Source organism: Oxyura jamaicensis, chromosome 7 (assembly GCF_011077185.1).
Source record: "Oxyura jamaicensis isolate SHBP4307 breed ruddy duck chromosome 7, BPBGC_Ojam_1.0, whole genome shotgun sequence".
Lineage (NCBI taxonomy): Eukaryota > Metazoa > Chordata > Aves > Anseriformes > Anatidae > Oxyura > Oxyura jamaicensis.
Genome location: NC_048899.1, coordinates 6,569,268 through 6,584,354, shown reverse-complemented (window position 1 = coordinate 6,584,354; position 15,087 = coordinate 6,569,268). Strand labels below are relative to the sequence as shown.

The following is a 15,087-nucleotide window of genomic DNA, read 5'->3' as shown; positions in this document are numbered from 1 at the left end:
CTCCCCAGAAAGCAGCAACCCCAGGCACATATATAATGGAATGGATGGCACGTGGGGAGAGGGGAAGAGGAACAAAATGGGACCATGCTCAGTTCACCTTCATCATGGCCCAACAAGACCTCTGTGCTCTTCACTGTGGCACTGGGACGTGTACTAGAGCCAGTCCACTCCGAGCTGAACAAAGGGTGTTCATAGTACTCCTCATCCGAATTGTAGGGCTCATCGTCAGGCACAGACACTGAGATGGAGGGGGCCAGGTGTTTACGCCACTCCCTGCTGGCAGCGGGCCCGCAGCCGGGGCAGTGGTGTAGCGGTCCCACCTGATCCTCCGCCCCTTCATCTACAAACAGACACACACAGACAAAAACTGCAGGACAGACAGACAGACAGAGACAAGACAAGACAGGGTGGACGCATGCACTAGCGACACTAGTGTCATACTGTGGAGTGGATGAAACCAGGCAAGCTGCAAACTGATGCCGGATGGAGGCATGGGCAGTGCATTTTAACACGGGGGCCGTGTGTGTGGCACCTCCTGAACACTGGGAACCAACTACTGGAATAAATGCATTTCAAGACGATTCACTCCTTACTTAGAGGAATACATATTGTGCACAAACCACAACTTGCATTGAGAATCATATGTATTTTACAGCTGGAGTGACTCTTTTAAAAACTTCTGAAGTATCCTGACACACTTGTATCTTTCGTAGTCATCGGGTGAGGTACTTGAAGATGTAAATGAAAAAAAAAAAAAGTAATTGCAAGTGGTTTGCTTTTTGTCAGTGACAATCGTATTTCTCATTTTTATCTATCTCAAACTTACTTCTTTCCTTTTCCTATAACAAATTATCATTTAAACAAAGAAAAAAAACAACCAACCAACCCTTCTCTAATTGCTAGCTACCTTTTTTTTCTGCAAAGGCCACGCTGAGCTGCTCACAGCACTCTGTTAGTCCTGTATTTAATGCTGTTGTGTCACGTTTCTGTTGGTGAACTAGCTCCCACCTCTGAGTTTGCCAATACTTCAGAATGACAGCTTTATTTGCCCATCACTGCAGCATCACAGATAATCACTTAATCATTTCAGGACTACACCAGTACTGACAGCTTCAGCGAGGGGGAGCTTGGGTTTGTTTTTCTAAGACAAAGAAAAAAATAGAGCACAATTAAAGTGACTGGCCTGCCATCTGACCCACACACACCTGAAGGGGAGACCTGAGAGCTTGTGCAAGCTAAGACGCTCTCAGACTACTAACTGAGCCATGAAAAACTAAAAACTTCTAATCCTAGAGAAAATACATTCAAAGTCCCTTCTCTATGACTTCTTGGTGCCTTTAGCAGCTGCTGCTGCTAACGCTCTGGATTTCCTACCAGCTGCAAGGAGTCCATGCTCAGTGTCCCTGGCCTTTCTCCAAGCAATTACAACCTAAAGAGCTTCCAAAACGTTCCTCTTGGATCCAAAACACCGAGTCAGAAAGCAAGGCTCTAACGCAGACAGTATAACTGACATTAACCACATCTCTGTGAGACCCTGAACCAAGAAAGCTCATGACTGCTGCTGTTACTACCATTGCCCAAGTCTTGGAAAGTGATTTTTATCCATCTGTGTCATTGGGTTGCATATTGTGACCAAACCAATTCCATCTATAAGAGCTCTGAGCTTCTTCCTGGCATGTAACAGTAAGTTTCAAGTTTCTTTCTAGAGTACACCACAAGACAACACCTGTGTCTTTATACAAAAAGACACCCTCTGCTTTCTGCAGCAATGTGGCAGGAAGTGTCCTGTAATGTAATGACATCTGTTTCTTCTGCCTTGGAAAAGGACGCTGTAACTTCAACCCAGTTAGGCTCAATCAATGCAGAAAAATACATCTATATTCATCAAATGTAATCTTAGAAGCTCCAACATGTCTCATCATGCTGCCAGAGGATGATTATCCACGTTTAAGAATCTGTGACAGCCCTGAGGTGGGCCAGGAATGAATGTATGCTATGCACACCTGTGCACATACACAAATACTGCCCACAGAACTTAAGAGCACTATTTTCACAGTTTCTTTTAGGGAACAAAGAGCGCCTTGAACTACGGATAATTTAGATGCTTCACCCTTGTAGCGGAATCTAAACCGCAGATTCGGTGGTTGACGCATGTTTAAAAGCTAGGTGTGGAAAGATAAGCCATCACCTGTCTCTGCTGAGCAGGCAGCTCTGCAGAGCACTGAAACAGGAGATGCTAAACACAGGCCTGAACCTGAGCCCCCTGCCTTTTTCCTAGTACTTAAGAGTGAGCAATAATGTTGCAGCGAAGTATTTTCACATCTTAATCCACTTGCAATGCAAAACCTGCAGATTTCTTCTCCATATAAGCTTCTATAAAATTCAGGGACAGATTTGAGGTGGCTCACTGTTTGCAAAAGGCTCGTTCCAGAGGGTGAAGCGGTGCCTCCGCATGTGACAGACCCGAAGTCAGCTCCCTCCTAGACCTGAGAGCATTCAAAACTACAACTCCCACTTCTGTGCAGGGTGCCCTCATGCTAGTTTATGTGTCACTGCGAGCAAGAGTAGAAAGCAGTGGGATGCACTTGCCATCTCTTCTGCTGGAACTGGAACATTGTGGAGGAAAGAAGAGAGGTTGAAGAGGTCAGAAGTAGAACAGGGAAGGAGGAGGCGGTGCATGAGGGAGATGGAGGTGCAACTGGAAAAGGGGAGGCTCTCCTTCCAGCTGTACGTCCTATTTATCCAGGGACTCCTGAAGTAAAATGCACCAAGAATGAAGATGGAACTCCAGGACTTCTCTGTATTGATGCAAACGGGGCTGGAAATTGCTTCTGCATGGGTTGTGGGGGGAGAAAAAGCACACAAAAAACAACCAAGCCCTGCCTCTGCTCCTTAACAGTAAGGCAACTGACAACAGTAAAGATGCTCAATGCACAGAAATGTGACAGGCCAAAATCATCAGGAGTGCAAAGTCTAGCTGGAGCTATTATGTCTGTGTCTATCACATATCTACATCATTTATCAGTTTCAATAAAGATATTTGCAAACTTACTGCAGATAATTTCATTAACATGACAATTCATTCTTTAAAGAAGTATATGCTTTTATTTCTGCAACAAGAAAATTCCTTTACTGTTGTAGTCCCTTCTAATAGTTTCCATGTCAAAGTGTGGGAAAAATTCCCAGTGTATTCTAAAGACCAAGATTAAAATCACTTCTCACAAAGGCTAATTCAGCTTGAGCTTCCAGGTATCTTTTCAAAATGCCTTTCATTAAATATTTTTTACTGTAAATGTTTTTTTTTTAGGACACTTGGTTCCTTACAATTTGCAGTGTTCTTATTTGGTACATAAAGCTCATCCTGAAACACCTATTTCAAAATGGAAGGCAGTCCTTCAAGGCATCCTCCTATCTTGTAACATTTAGGAGATTTTTTACATGAAGACTTTCTAACCATTGTCAAAAGGTGCAGAGCACAAAAGAAATGCCAAGTTCGCAAGAGAACACTGCATCAGCCCTGAATGAGCAGATACAACCAATAAAAGGATTAGACAGTGCTAGGGAAAATTTCATTTCCTGAGCAAAATTATGTTACAGTAGGTGAAATAAATGAAATAATGTCAATAGGGCAAATTAGTTATCTTACCTTCTGCAGCAGTAAAAAGGAACAGGCTCATCTGAATGATTTTCTGCAGCCAAATTAAAGAAAGAAACCTACATCCACTGACTCCTTTCTCTCATGAAATACACTTGACCCACAAACCTCTGTCTTTTCTACCTTTTTTTTTTTTTTCCCTTTTAATTTGTGTTTGCTGCATGGCTGGCCACATCCACCTTTGTCATGTCTACAGCAGTGATTTCTTTCTGACTATGACTGCAGGAAGTCTCTTTTGGATTCAATGCAATGCAACACACACTGACAAGCGTGTTAGGAAAACGTTCTCCAAGAGAAGAGTGATGAAGGAAGCCTGAGACAGATACACACACCAAATACTCGCCTTTTCCTGTTCAACTTTAGAACTGAGTTAAATTCATAAATTGTATGCTACTGAGCAGAATGATAGACAGACAGCGTAAAGGTGCATGGGGATGGATAGATGGTATAGGAATCAGAAGGCTGAAACTGGTACAGTACAAATTGGGTCAAAACCTGATGAGGTAAACTCTCCCAAATGGGAGCTCTGCCTGAATCAAAGTGACAGGACTGGCTCTCTCAAGTCAGCAAAAGCCCCACTTACCCACAGAAAATAAGGATGACATCTAACACAGAGCAGAACACAAGATTCTGTGTTTCTTCTGGCCTACTAACTACACTAAAAGTTGACAACACTGATACTTTGGGCAAAAGCAACTGAAGTGCTATTATATTAATTCTACATGCAAGGAAGGAGAAAAACACCAACATTAAGTGATGTGCTGAGTCATGTACACACCACTGGGAACACCACAGTCCTGGAGCTAGTTGATAATAAAGTCCAGTTACATAGCTTTTTGCCACCTTCTTGTCTTAGTACTAAGCAGCAAGATGTGCTTGGGGACAGTTTTTAACCTCCTGTCAATTAATCAATATGTCAGCATTATAAAATCCTAAAATACATACAAATAATACTGCCAATACTTAAAGCTGATCCTCAACTAAGAGTAATGGAAGAACCTTGACATTTGCCTGAAGCAGAAGAACAAGCCCTTTATTGTAATAGGAAAAAATCAAAAAGCATGTGCTTAACTACTCCAGTGAACCTTACAAAAAAAGAAAACAGTGGTGAAAACCTTGGTAACAATCCTAAAAGCATTTGTTAATGCCCTACTAGCTTCCTTTTCAGTTAGTAGTTTTGATTGCTTCTTGGTGATAAGTCAAGAATTATTGGAGTATTTTATTCAAAACACATACACAAAAAAACACACAATGAATCAAATTTTATATCCTGGTTACTGACCACGTACACTGGGTATTTCCAGTACAGTGGACTGCCAAATGTTGTTGTTGTTAGCACAGTCTGTAATTGCATGATCTCAAAAATGGCAGAAGGATTGAACATGCTGAATTGCAGTGCCCTGATAAACTGAGAGTCAGACGATGTTAGCACATGAAGTAGGAACTATCCACTTGCTAAATTAATAGAAACTCTGCATTAAAATACTAACAAAGTTTGGTCAGCAGATGATGATAAATTATTTCCACGCTCTTATTGAAAAAAAAAAATGAAGAAGGAAATGAATGGAAACACAAAAATGCTGTTCACATGGCAGAGTTCAGCTGACTGGAGATTCTGAACCCAAATACTTTCCGCAGACTGACAAGACATGGCTCAGTATTATATACTGCTGTCTCTTATACTGATGGCCTTGACACAGCCCTCTTTTGCTGCTGAACAAAGCATTGTCATATATCCTTACCATTGTGACAACTTCACTGGGATTTAGACTTCTGCTTAAAATTAAGCAAAGGCTTAAGTTCTTTGCTGAAGGGGATTTTAGCAGGAGGAAAAAGCAGAGATCATGGGCTACTGAAACTGAATATTCACGGTGCAGAACAGAGTACACATTTGCTTTGTGAGACTAGAATTTGACCCCCACACTGTGTACAGAACTCCCAGTACATGTAGGCATTGAAACATGAATTACAGGCTGAAGACCAACAAAATGATCCAACTCTGAATCTCCTCACTTTCATGCATTTAAGATTCCAAATACAAAGTTAATGACTATTAAAAAAAAACAAAAAGCCAAACAAATCCTAAGAAAACAAATATTACCTATATTGAATCACCCATTTGGTGAGCACATTGGGATAGCAGACATCTTTGCTCATGTTGCATGTGACAGATAAGAGTTATCATCACAATTTTTTGTTGTTGCTGTTTAATATGGGTGTATTTAACTTAGCCTGTCAGTTACCTCTGTGCATATGTGTCTACCTCATCCATGCATTGCAGTTGGTTTGCAGATGGGGAGTTACTGGGGGGAATGCGTTATCCTTCCCACATGAAGCTGCAGTAAGTATCGCCTTTTTCTGATTTCCCCATCCTTTAGACTCATGGCTCATCCCTCTGCTGACAGCTGTACGCTGCAAGGTCCGGGAGACCCTTACCTTCCTCCAGAGCTCCAGTTTGCTCGGAAGCTGGTGATGGAGGTGGGGAAGGAGGCAGGTTGGCTGACTCTTCAACTGCTGCAAATCAAACAATGAAAACGAGATACAGCAATTAATTCCCAGGAGATCAATGCTTGATATGAGCTGCAGTCAGCCTGTGCTGCCCAGCTGAGACGATTAGTCAATGGGGACTGGTGCACCAGGGATTTTCAGGAGGAGACCCTTCTTTACCTGGATTGTTAAAGCTATATTAAAAGGATTCATTTTTTTCAGATGAAATGCATTATTTTCAGAATTCCGGTCACAGAGTACAATACAGAAATGAAGTACAAAATCATTGTTTAGATCAGGGTTGCCACTTAAAAAGCCTTCAGTTATTCAAAGCAACAACCAAAGAGCATCTGTGCAGGAGAGATTTTATAAATTCAGGCTGATTAGCTGTAACGGTGAGAAACTAATCTCTTCAGTTTACCTTGAGTACATGAACAAGAAACACTCTGCAAGCTTTTTTTCTTTTCTTGATACCGAGTTCAAGGTTAATCACAGAATACATGCAAATACTCCTCATCTAAATACAAAAGACATCAGCACAAGGAACTTATGTCAGCCATGACTTATTAATGATTCAGCTGAGCAAGGTGCTGTGAAATCTTAGATTCACTTAGGTTACATTTTAGATTCATTCCCAGTCACAAGGCTAGATGCTGAAACCAGATGATGTTTTTTCAATTATTGCAAGAGAAGCACAACAAATACTGGACAAGCTGCTTCTTAAATGAACTCAGCATAATCTCCGAGTCTGATTTCATACTAATTATTTTGAGATTTTTTTTTTTCTTTAAAACCAAACCCACTACTGGGAATTAACCTATGTTTTGAAAAAAAGAAAAAAAAAAGAAAAAGAAAAAAAAGAAGAGTAAAAGGGAAAAAAAGCAACAAGTCTGTTTTACAGCGTGTGTTACAAATGTCACCTCTCAACAAGCAGATCTAAGTTTATGATTCAGGGCTTCTTCCCAAGCATAGAAAGGTCAATTTCAGAAGCCCCAGAAGAATTGTCCTGGCTCCCTTTCTATTGATGTCAACGTGGTTTGGAAGACAGACCTATGTGACTAAGATTTGCTTGTCCAGGGACAGAGTATTTCTATCTTCATTATATCATATCATCAGTGCAATTCCAGCTGCATTCATAGTGACTGACCACAGGAACTGCAAAACCAGCATTTGCTAACTGTAGATGTACTTCTCCCAACATGTTTAAAATCTCTTACCTAACCAGATGTAACTGAATACTCATTTTGCTTCACGCAGGCCCCAGTGAAGCACTCAAGGCTTAAATACATATGAAATGTTTTGTGAAATTGGGGTCTTTCATGTAATATTGAGCATTTGTAAAGAAGGGAATTATCAAGCTACACATCTCTCTGCTGTACTTTCAGCTCAAAATTAATTCAACAAAGCAGAAGACCTTGAGAACCAGATTTACAGCAAGTATTTTTAATTACTCATTGACTTTAATTCATTCCTAAGCAGGGTCCAGCTGCTGCACCAAATAAAGTGAAGTGCCTGTGGGGAAAATACCACAAGGTATTATTCTGATTTGATCACAACATACATGCGCTCAGCAGAACTTATCCCAGGGGAAGGCTTGCAAGACATTCACTACCCGAGGACAGTGTATGGCCTTTCTCTGGCCTTTGGTGTACATGCTCAGGGCTACTGTGGACGTTTTCTGTCAGTGAGGAAGCACTGTAGGTATGTAGGGCTGGATACTTACTCATATACATACACACTTGGATTTCGGAGAGACATTCCACAAAGGAGGCAGCAGGAGGACGAGGAAGCAGCACGGACCAGTGGCAGTGGTACCACCCACAGTCTGGACCACTGGCATTTGCTTCCACCCACTGTCACTCCCTCTGCCTTGCTCCGCTGACCACTATCCCCTCTCCCATCCCCTTCTATGGTGCTCTCTTCCTCTCTGCTTCCTGTCGAGATGATCTTCCTCCATCTTCTGGAGCAGCTACCATGAACCAGCATAACCTTGCTGTCTTTTTATGTGCTCCTCCCATAATCTTTGCCTCTTCAGACATCAGTCTTCCTCTCTCAGGGCTGGACACAAAGGGGCTCTGAGCATGGCTTGGTCCCACCAAACACAACGATACCAAAACCGACGACAACTACAGTCGCAGCTGCTCCTCTTGGGAGTCAGACAGCAGGTGGAAAGCTGCTGCTAAAAGCACAGAGCGAATGAAAAAGCCAAAGGGGCACAAAGAACTGGGGCAACAAGGGTAGCACTATTATGTGCTCCTTTACTTTACTCATGACTATTACCTACTTCAGTACACACTTGTATTTTTCTTTTTAAAATACATAGAACATTTGCAGACACAAGGATATTTTCGATACGTTTCATCTTGTTTTACCTATAGGTAGTGGTCCAGGCTGTCCAGGCTGATCTTTGTGCTGGGCTTCTTTTTCCTGTTCGCCTTTTAGGACTGCTACAGCTTCAGCTGTTACTACTTGTACTATCCTCGCAGACACTTCTTCTGTGGTAGCAGAAAAAAAAAATTAAAAAAAATATGCTAATTAGAAGGTTTTTCTCAAATTGCAAAAATTAGCTCAAAAAATAAAGAATGGAGACTGGCTGATTTTGAAAAAGGTAATCTTTTTCCTGAAATATAAGAAAATCATTAAAAATGAAATAGAAGGACAGAATAATCAGTGGAAAATGCTGAGTATTTATGAAAACCAGGATGCTAGCCTTTGCAGCAAGATGCACAAAAAAATGTTATTAAATGCTCCTTCTTATGTCTGTTAGGGACAATGTGCAATGACTGCAAAATTTTAAGGTGATCATTTATTAAATGCCTTGCAATTTTTTCCCCATGTACAGGTTTGCAGACAGGGGTAGAACAGCCCGCTGAGTAATGGCTTTTCTTGACATTTAATGTATGGAGTCAGTGTCACTCTCACGTGTACTCTGGATGCTATTTCCTCCCCATCAGCACGCAGTTAAGAGGCAGTAACGGCCCTTCCCAGACACATCTAAGGATATGCTGATGAGGGACTTGAAACAGAAGCGCCAAGTAACATTTCAATACAGTATAAACGTACGCTTTGTCCTCCTCGCCCCTTTTAGGACTGCAACATAAAGCTTTCTTCAGCAGAAGGCCCGACTAGCGCACAAACGGATTGCAGTGGGTAACATATGCAGGGCAGGACGGGTTTGCGGACCTGTAACTCTGGCGTGCCTCCTGGCTGCTGGGTGCTCGACAGAGCCGGGTGCCAGGGGACCTGTGCTCTGCGCCTCCCCACCACCACCAGTGTGCAACAGGTCCAGGAGAGGCGAGGAACCCTTCCATGTTGCTCCACCCCGCGGGTGGACAGAGCACCCATTAATCACTCGCCCCCCGAGGACAGAAGTAAAAGCCCTCTGCTCACCCGTTACCGCTTCCTTCAGACAAAGGAAGGGGAAGTATATTTAAATCAATGCCCTAGATGTAACGTTACAGCAACCATCCTAACAAGGGATGCTGCCCGTTAGATTAATAGTGATTTCTTTCTGGCAGAATTCCTTGGTGCTTTTAATGTAAAGTTATTCCTCATTGTTTGTCCTTTAGAAAAGCTGATTTTTCTCTCCCAGGAAGCATAGATGCAAGTTACTCGACTTTCACGGTCATGTTTGTCTAAAAACAAAATGCTACGTTAATCTCTCTTTTGCACCAACTGAGTACGTAATGAGATATTAAAAAACCAACCCACTGGCAAAGAACATTCCTAATTGTTGGTATTTATATCTTACAATTCACGTCCCTCTTGACTGGTCGCCAGGAGGGCAGGGACTGCAATACAGCGTTATTGGCTGCAGCCAATAGTGAGAGCTGATGGATGAATATGTCAGAGCCACCACCGAGCAATGACAAAATAAGCTGATTTAGAGAACTGTTAGCCCAAGAACAAATGAGCACAAACTTGCCAAGGATAAATTCAGACTAGAAATCAGATGCTTCTCTGCTCTCAGGGGTGTGAAGTTCTGGCACAGATTTCCCCATAGAAGGAAGGAAACTTGACTGATTTTGAGATGGAGCTTGGTACATTCAAGAAAGGAACTATACAACACGGATGTCTGCATCAGCAGCAGGCTGGGCATGGCAGCTCTGCTTCTCTGTCCCTTTGGTGCACAATGTGCCCTCAGTAAATTAATGAGATTCCACTTTGTTGTTATGCAGATCGAATCAAACAACTTAATCAAGCCATGCGTGTGGCTAGTTGTGAGCACCAACGAACAGCCGTGTCGATTCAAAGCCCAGCAACCTCCCCAGCTGCCTTTTAGTGTCCTGTACCTCACGTAGGGGTTCTGAATTTCTCCCACTTAAATGCTTGCTGGGTGTGCCTCTTGGCACCTCTCGGTTCCTCTTGTGAGGAACAGGGAACAGACACTTCACCAGCCCTCCCAGACTGTTACACGGACTGGACACAAATGGTTCCTTGCCATCCGTACAGGTCCTGGCAATTCCCTGTGCTGCGAGGCAGATGCAGACTGCAAAGCACAAGCAACCCAGGAGAAAAGGGGGAGAATGTGCCCTGCAGATCAGCCCTTCCCCTTCCTGCAGGTGCCTCTGCCCTCTCCCATGCCTCACCATGCCCCGGCAGGCCGTGCAGGTAGGAAATGGGCCTCCCCTCCACAAGGCATCCTTCAAAAGGTGGCGACCCCCTGCTCTGACCCTGCTCTTTCAGAATGGGAAGGTGCATCGCCCCGACAGCTTTGATAAGGGTGGAGGACAGCAGCGAGCTTCACAGGGAAGGCCACGGCTCCGAAAGCTCCGAAAGACCCCATGCTGATCGCCAGTCCATTTGTAAGCTTATTTTCACATGAAAATTGTAATTAATTTCACTGATTTACAATTAATTTCTCCGATACAGAATATACAAACACATACCGGATTTAGTACCTTGGAGCATACCCAGACAAAACCCACGTGGCCACCTGTTCTCCATCCCCCAAGCTACCGCTAGCCTCCTCCCAGCAAGGTAAGACAAAGCTCTACTAAAAATGATCTTCTTTGTTACAGAATTCATACTTGTTTGCATCCAGCCTGGTTCTGGGGTGCAGATGGGCTCTCCAAGGCCCTCTCAGCTCTCTTCCCGATTTCATTAGCCTGGGACAAACATTACGTTCAACAGGGAGGAGCTGCTGGGGTAAGAGGTTGCCTCCTGAAAAATGGTCATTTCAGACTGTGCAGAACACACACACACAAATATAATGGCCTGTGGGTTTTTGTTGTTTTTTTTTTTGGTCCCTTTTTAAAATCAAGAAAGGCTCACTTGGAGCACTCTGCTGATGGATATTTTGGGTGACACAGGAGGCACAGACAGTTCGCCAGAACAGCAGTGTTTTTGCTATACATGACTGCTGCAAAAGGACAGGCGTTTCTGTACTAATGGACACTATAAATAGCAGATCCAATGGGTAAGTCAAATCCTCACAGGGCAGCTATTGAGACTGTTCATAGTTTCCTTATGGTTCAGTTAAAGTTCAAGGAAGCCTAACGATAAAAGAACAAAAAAAAAAAAAAAAAGAAAGAAAAAGGAGAGTTAGCCAGCCTGGATACGAGGCAAATTCCTTGCAGCCTATAAGCTTTGGCTTCATTAGAAATAGTTTTGTTTGTAGAGTTTTATTTTCCCTCTTTAACCAGGTAGACGTTGGCTGATTCTGCCTTGTGCCATAGAAACAGCAAGTGGCAAGTAACACCAGAAGAGTGTTTCTTACAGGCAGTGCAGACCTTGGCTTTGGTCCAACTCCAGCACAACAGAGGAGCAGCAGCACAGTTTCCCTTGGCAATCTTGCAGAGTGAAATGCCACTCACGGTGCAGGACACAGACTGAGTTTCCCACGTTGGTTACAGGCAGCGCAGCACCCAAAAGCCCAGGTGGCCCTTGGTTACAAGGTTACAGACCAGAGGATGGCTACCGCAGCCAAAGATCTGGGACCAGGCCCTGCAGAAGGCCAAAACGTCATTTCCAAGCCCTCCTTCATTTCTTATTGATGCTGCTGCAGTCATCAAGGGACTGCGGATGTCTCTGCTGGCACCTGAATCCATTACTGACATTACTTTCATTTCCCAGGAAACCTTTCCAGTCCATTAAGTTGTTTAACACACAGATTTACCAGCCCCAGTGACAGATGTATGGATGGCCACAAAAGTCTTTTAAAAACGTGTCTGAGCTTTCACCAAGTATTTCCAGAAAACTGTTAGGAGTATCTGGGAACGGTAATGGCAAGAGCAAAAATTAGATCTGTGACAGATCTGCACAGCGATGCACGCTGTGTCTGTTCCCTTTGTGCCCTTTTTAATGGTTCACCTCCAGCCTCGGGCACTTTCTCCTCTTCCAAGCTCCCACAACCTCGGGCTCAATCCATTGAAATGGGTTGTGAACACCCCTTCCTACATGGAGCTGCTCAGGCTCGGATGCCCGCCTCTGACAGCTCCCACCCAGCAGTACCTCTTTCCTACCTCCCCGTGTCTCTATGCAGTGCGGTGGTGTTATTCTGAAGGCTGGGTTTGATGGGAGAAACTCCCAAAGAGCTGGGCCCACAACATCTTCCTGCCTCGCAGGCAGGTGCCCCACGATTTCACCTTCCCAGGTAGGAGCAGCAACGCTCCTCGGGGCTTTATCTTGCCAGCAGCTCTACCTTACCCCACTACGGTGGCAGCAGATCCTGAGAGCCAGCTGGGCTCTGCACAGTGGAACTCATCCAGGGTGTAAACAAGGCTCGACGTGCTGGAGCTGCACAGCACAACAAATGCTCCAGGAGAACACTGAAGAAAAAGGATGACAGGAAGGAGGGACGGAGGGGAGGAGACTGAAAATTGTGTCGAAACTTCCCAGGCGTTCACAATGTCATCCCTCAGACTCCAGCCAAGGAAATGAACAGTGAGCTCGTTTAAAGCAAAGGGTAATTAACGCTCACGGAGGGCTGAGGCTAAAACAGGGAGAAAGAAAGATGCAAACAGATGGAAAGGGCAAAATAATATGTTTCACTAATTTTGCTACGTTTTAGGCAAGGAACACAGACAGGGCACAGCAAAAGGATTAGCTACATGTGTGCTTGCAGAATTGGGAAAACAAAGCAATTTCAGTCAAAATGTGCCCGTCAAAATCCTCAGCAGGGTGCAGAGCAGTTTCCAAGGTAACCAGCACTAATTGTTGGCACAGCCGGCTCAAGTCAACAACAAAAGCACCAAGGAACCTGTGCTGCTTAGCAAGGCAAAACACCCTGACCATATTCCCTGCAGAAAAGAAAGATCCAACACTGGCTATTTGCTATCCTCCACAATTTGAAAAGCTAACAGGGCCTATAGATTTTTTTCCCCTGGGTGCTGCAGTTCCAATGCTGCAGGACTACAAACCAGATAGCTATTGGATTTGTTCAGAGGCATCAGGCCGTGCCCTCAGGATGGGTCCTGACTTCTCTCAGCTCCGCTGAGGCTGGTGGGACTGCTGAACCACGGGCAGAGAGACCAGGGCTTCAGCTGATGGTTTTTCCAATGTAAAACCTGAAGACACGCCTTGGACTTTACCACTGCAATTCCTAAAACCTCTAAGCACTGCCTTTTGCACTTGGATTAAGGGAGAAATTCACAGGAGCAGGCGAAGCGTTATGAATAAGTCGAGTCGTATAAAACACAAACAATGCCAGCAGATTAGTGCTTGTGCTTGAAGAAAAAAACAGCAGTAACATAGCTTTACAGAATTCAAATATTTGCTCTCCGATGGCTTTTGTGAGTGCAAATATTTTGCCGCAAGTAGGCCCTTGATCTTGATGTTGGCAATATCAACAGTAATTGGCAGGAGGCATGAAGGGAAATAATGGGAACATCAGCTTTTAAATTAAACAAAGCCACACCACAACTGACAAGCATCACTTCCCTAATAAACTCATTGACTTTAAGCTGCTGCAGCATCAATGAGGGTGGTGACAGATTAAATTAATCAGCAGGACTTAGCAGCTCGCCAACTGAATGGGTCAAAAAAAGGCTCATGTTTTGGGAAAGAAAACCCTGTGATTGTATAACACAACGAACCCCAAAGGTATGGGGGGCTCAGGACTGCCTTTGGGGGAAGACACACTGCAGTGGCTATGTGAAAAGAACAAGCACAGGGAGAGCTGTGGCTGGCAGGAGCCATGTGGCCCCGGCTGCTCTGCAGAGGTCAGGAAAGCAGCAGCCCAGGGCTGGGGCTGCCCGTCCTCAAACCCTTCCACGCCTTCTGCCTTTACTTCGGCTCCGCAGTGTTTTCCCGATCACGCTCCCAGCGAGAGCTGAACAGACAGCTCAAATCTCAGCGGCGTGCAAGTGGCAAAATCCAACGGCAAATCCGTGCTGGGAGCGACTCCGAGCTCCAGCAAGCCCTCCTCCAGCTCCCAAACACGTGTGCAGCAGGCAGGGGCCTCTGCCATGCTGTCTAGCCGCTGTAAAACAAACACCAAGGGATCGGTTCCTGCACACACACACCCTTTAAATATGAAATGCCGTTAAAAAGGAGCCATACAAATGTCAGCACAATAAAACAACGCTTTATAAATGAGCCCTCATTACCGCAAATACTTGCTCCCTGCACATCCCCTGAGTCGGATCTTCTTAAGTTTACTGTCTGGAACAAAATATTTACTACTGTCAGCATTTCCCAACCAAGGCAGAGGTGGGAAAAGCTAATCGCTTCTGGTTTGTCTGACGCATCAGCAATGTGATATACAGCTGATGTGCAACACTGGAGCAGCCAATGGGAGACCCCCAGCCAGGGCGATGCAGAGAGCTCCCACTGCCTTTCCCAGGACGTGCTAACAGCTAAAAAGCGGCACTTGCTTGAAATAAGCAGGTATATTTATCTTTCATTAAAAAATGAACTCCTTGTAGGACTCATGCAGGAAGAAACCACTTCAGGTTCAAAGCCAAGCACCGGATATTTAATCCTTTGAGTGTGAGTGAATATGC

General features: G+C 44.2%; 1 protein-coding gene across 25 annotated transcripts in view; it reads right to left on the bottom strand.

Moving 5' to 3' along the window:
* Positions 1-15,087, bottom strand: part of MAP2 (microtubule associated protein 2) — a 195,364-nt gene that overhangs the window by 41,637 nt on the left and 138,640 nt on the right. For all 25 annotated transcript variants that reach the window (XM_035331554.1, XM_035331562.1, XM_035331548.1 and 22 more), the window contains 2 exons: positions 8,515-8,637; positions 6,092-6,169 (listed from right to left, as the gene is read on the bottom strand). In XM_035331554.1, the coding sequence (XP_035187445.1) occupies positions 6,092-6,169; positions 8,515-8,637 (201 nt within the window). The remainder of the gene's footprint in view (positions 1-6,091; positions 6,170-8,514; positions 8,638-15,087) is intronic.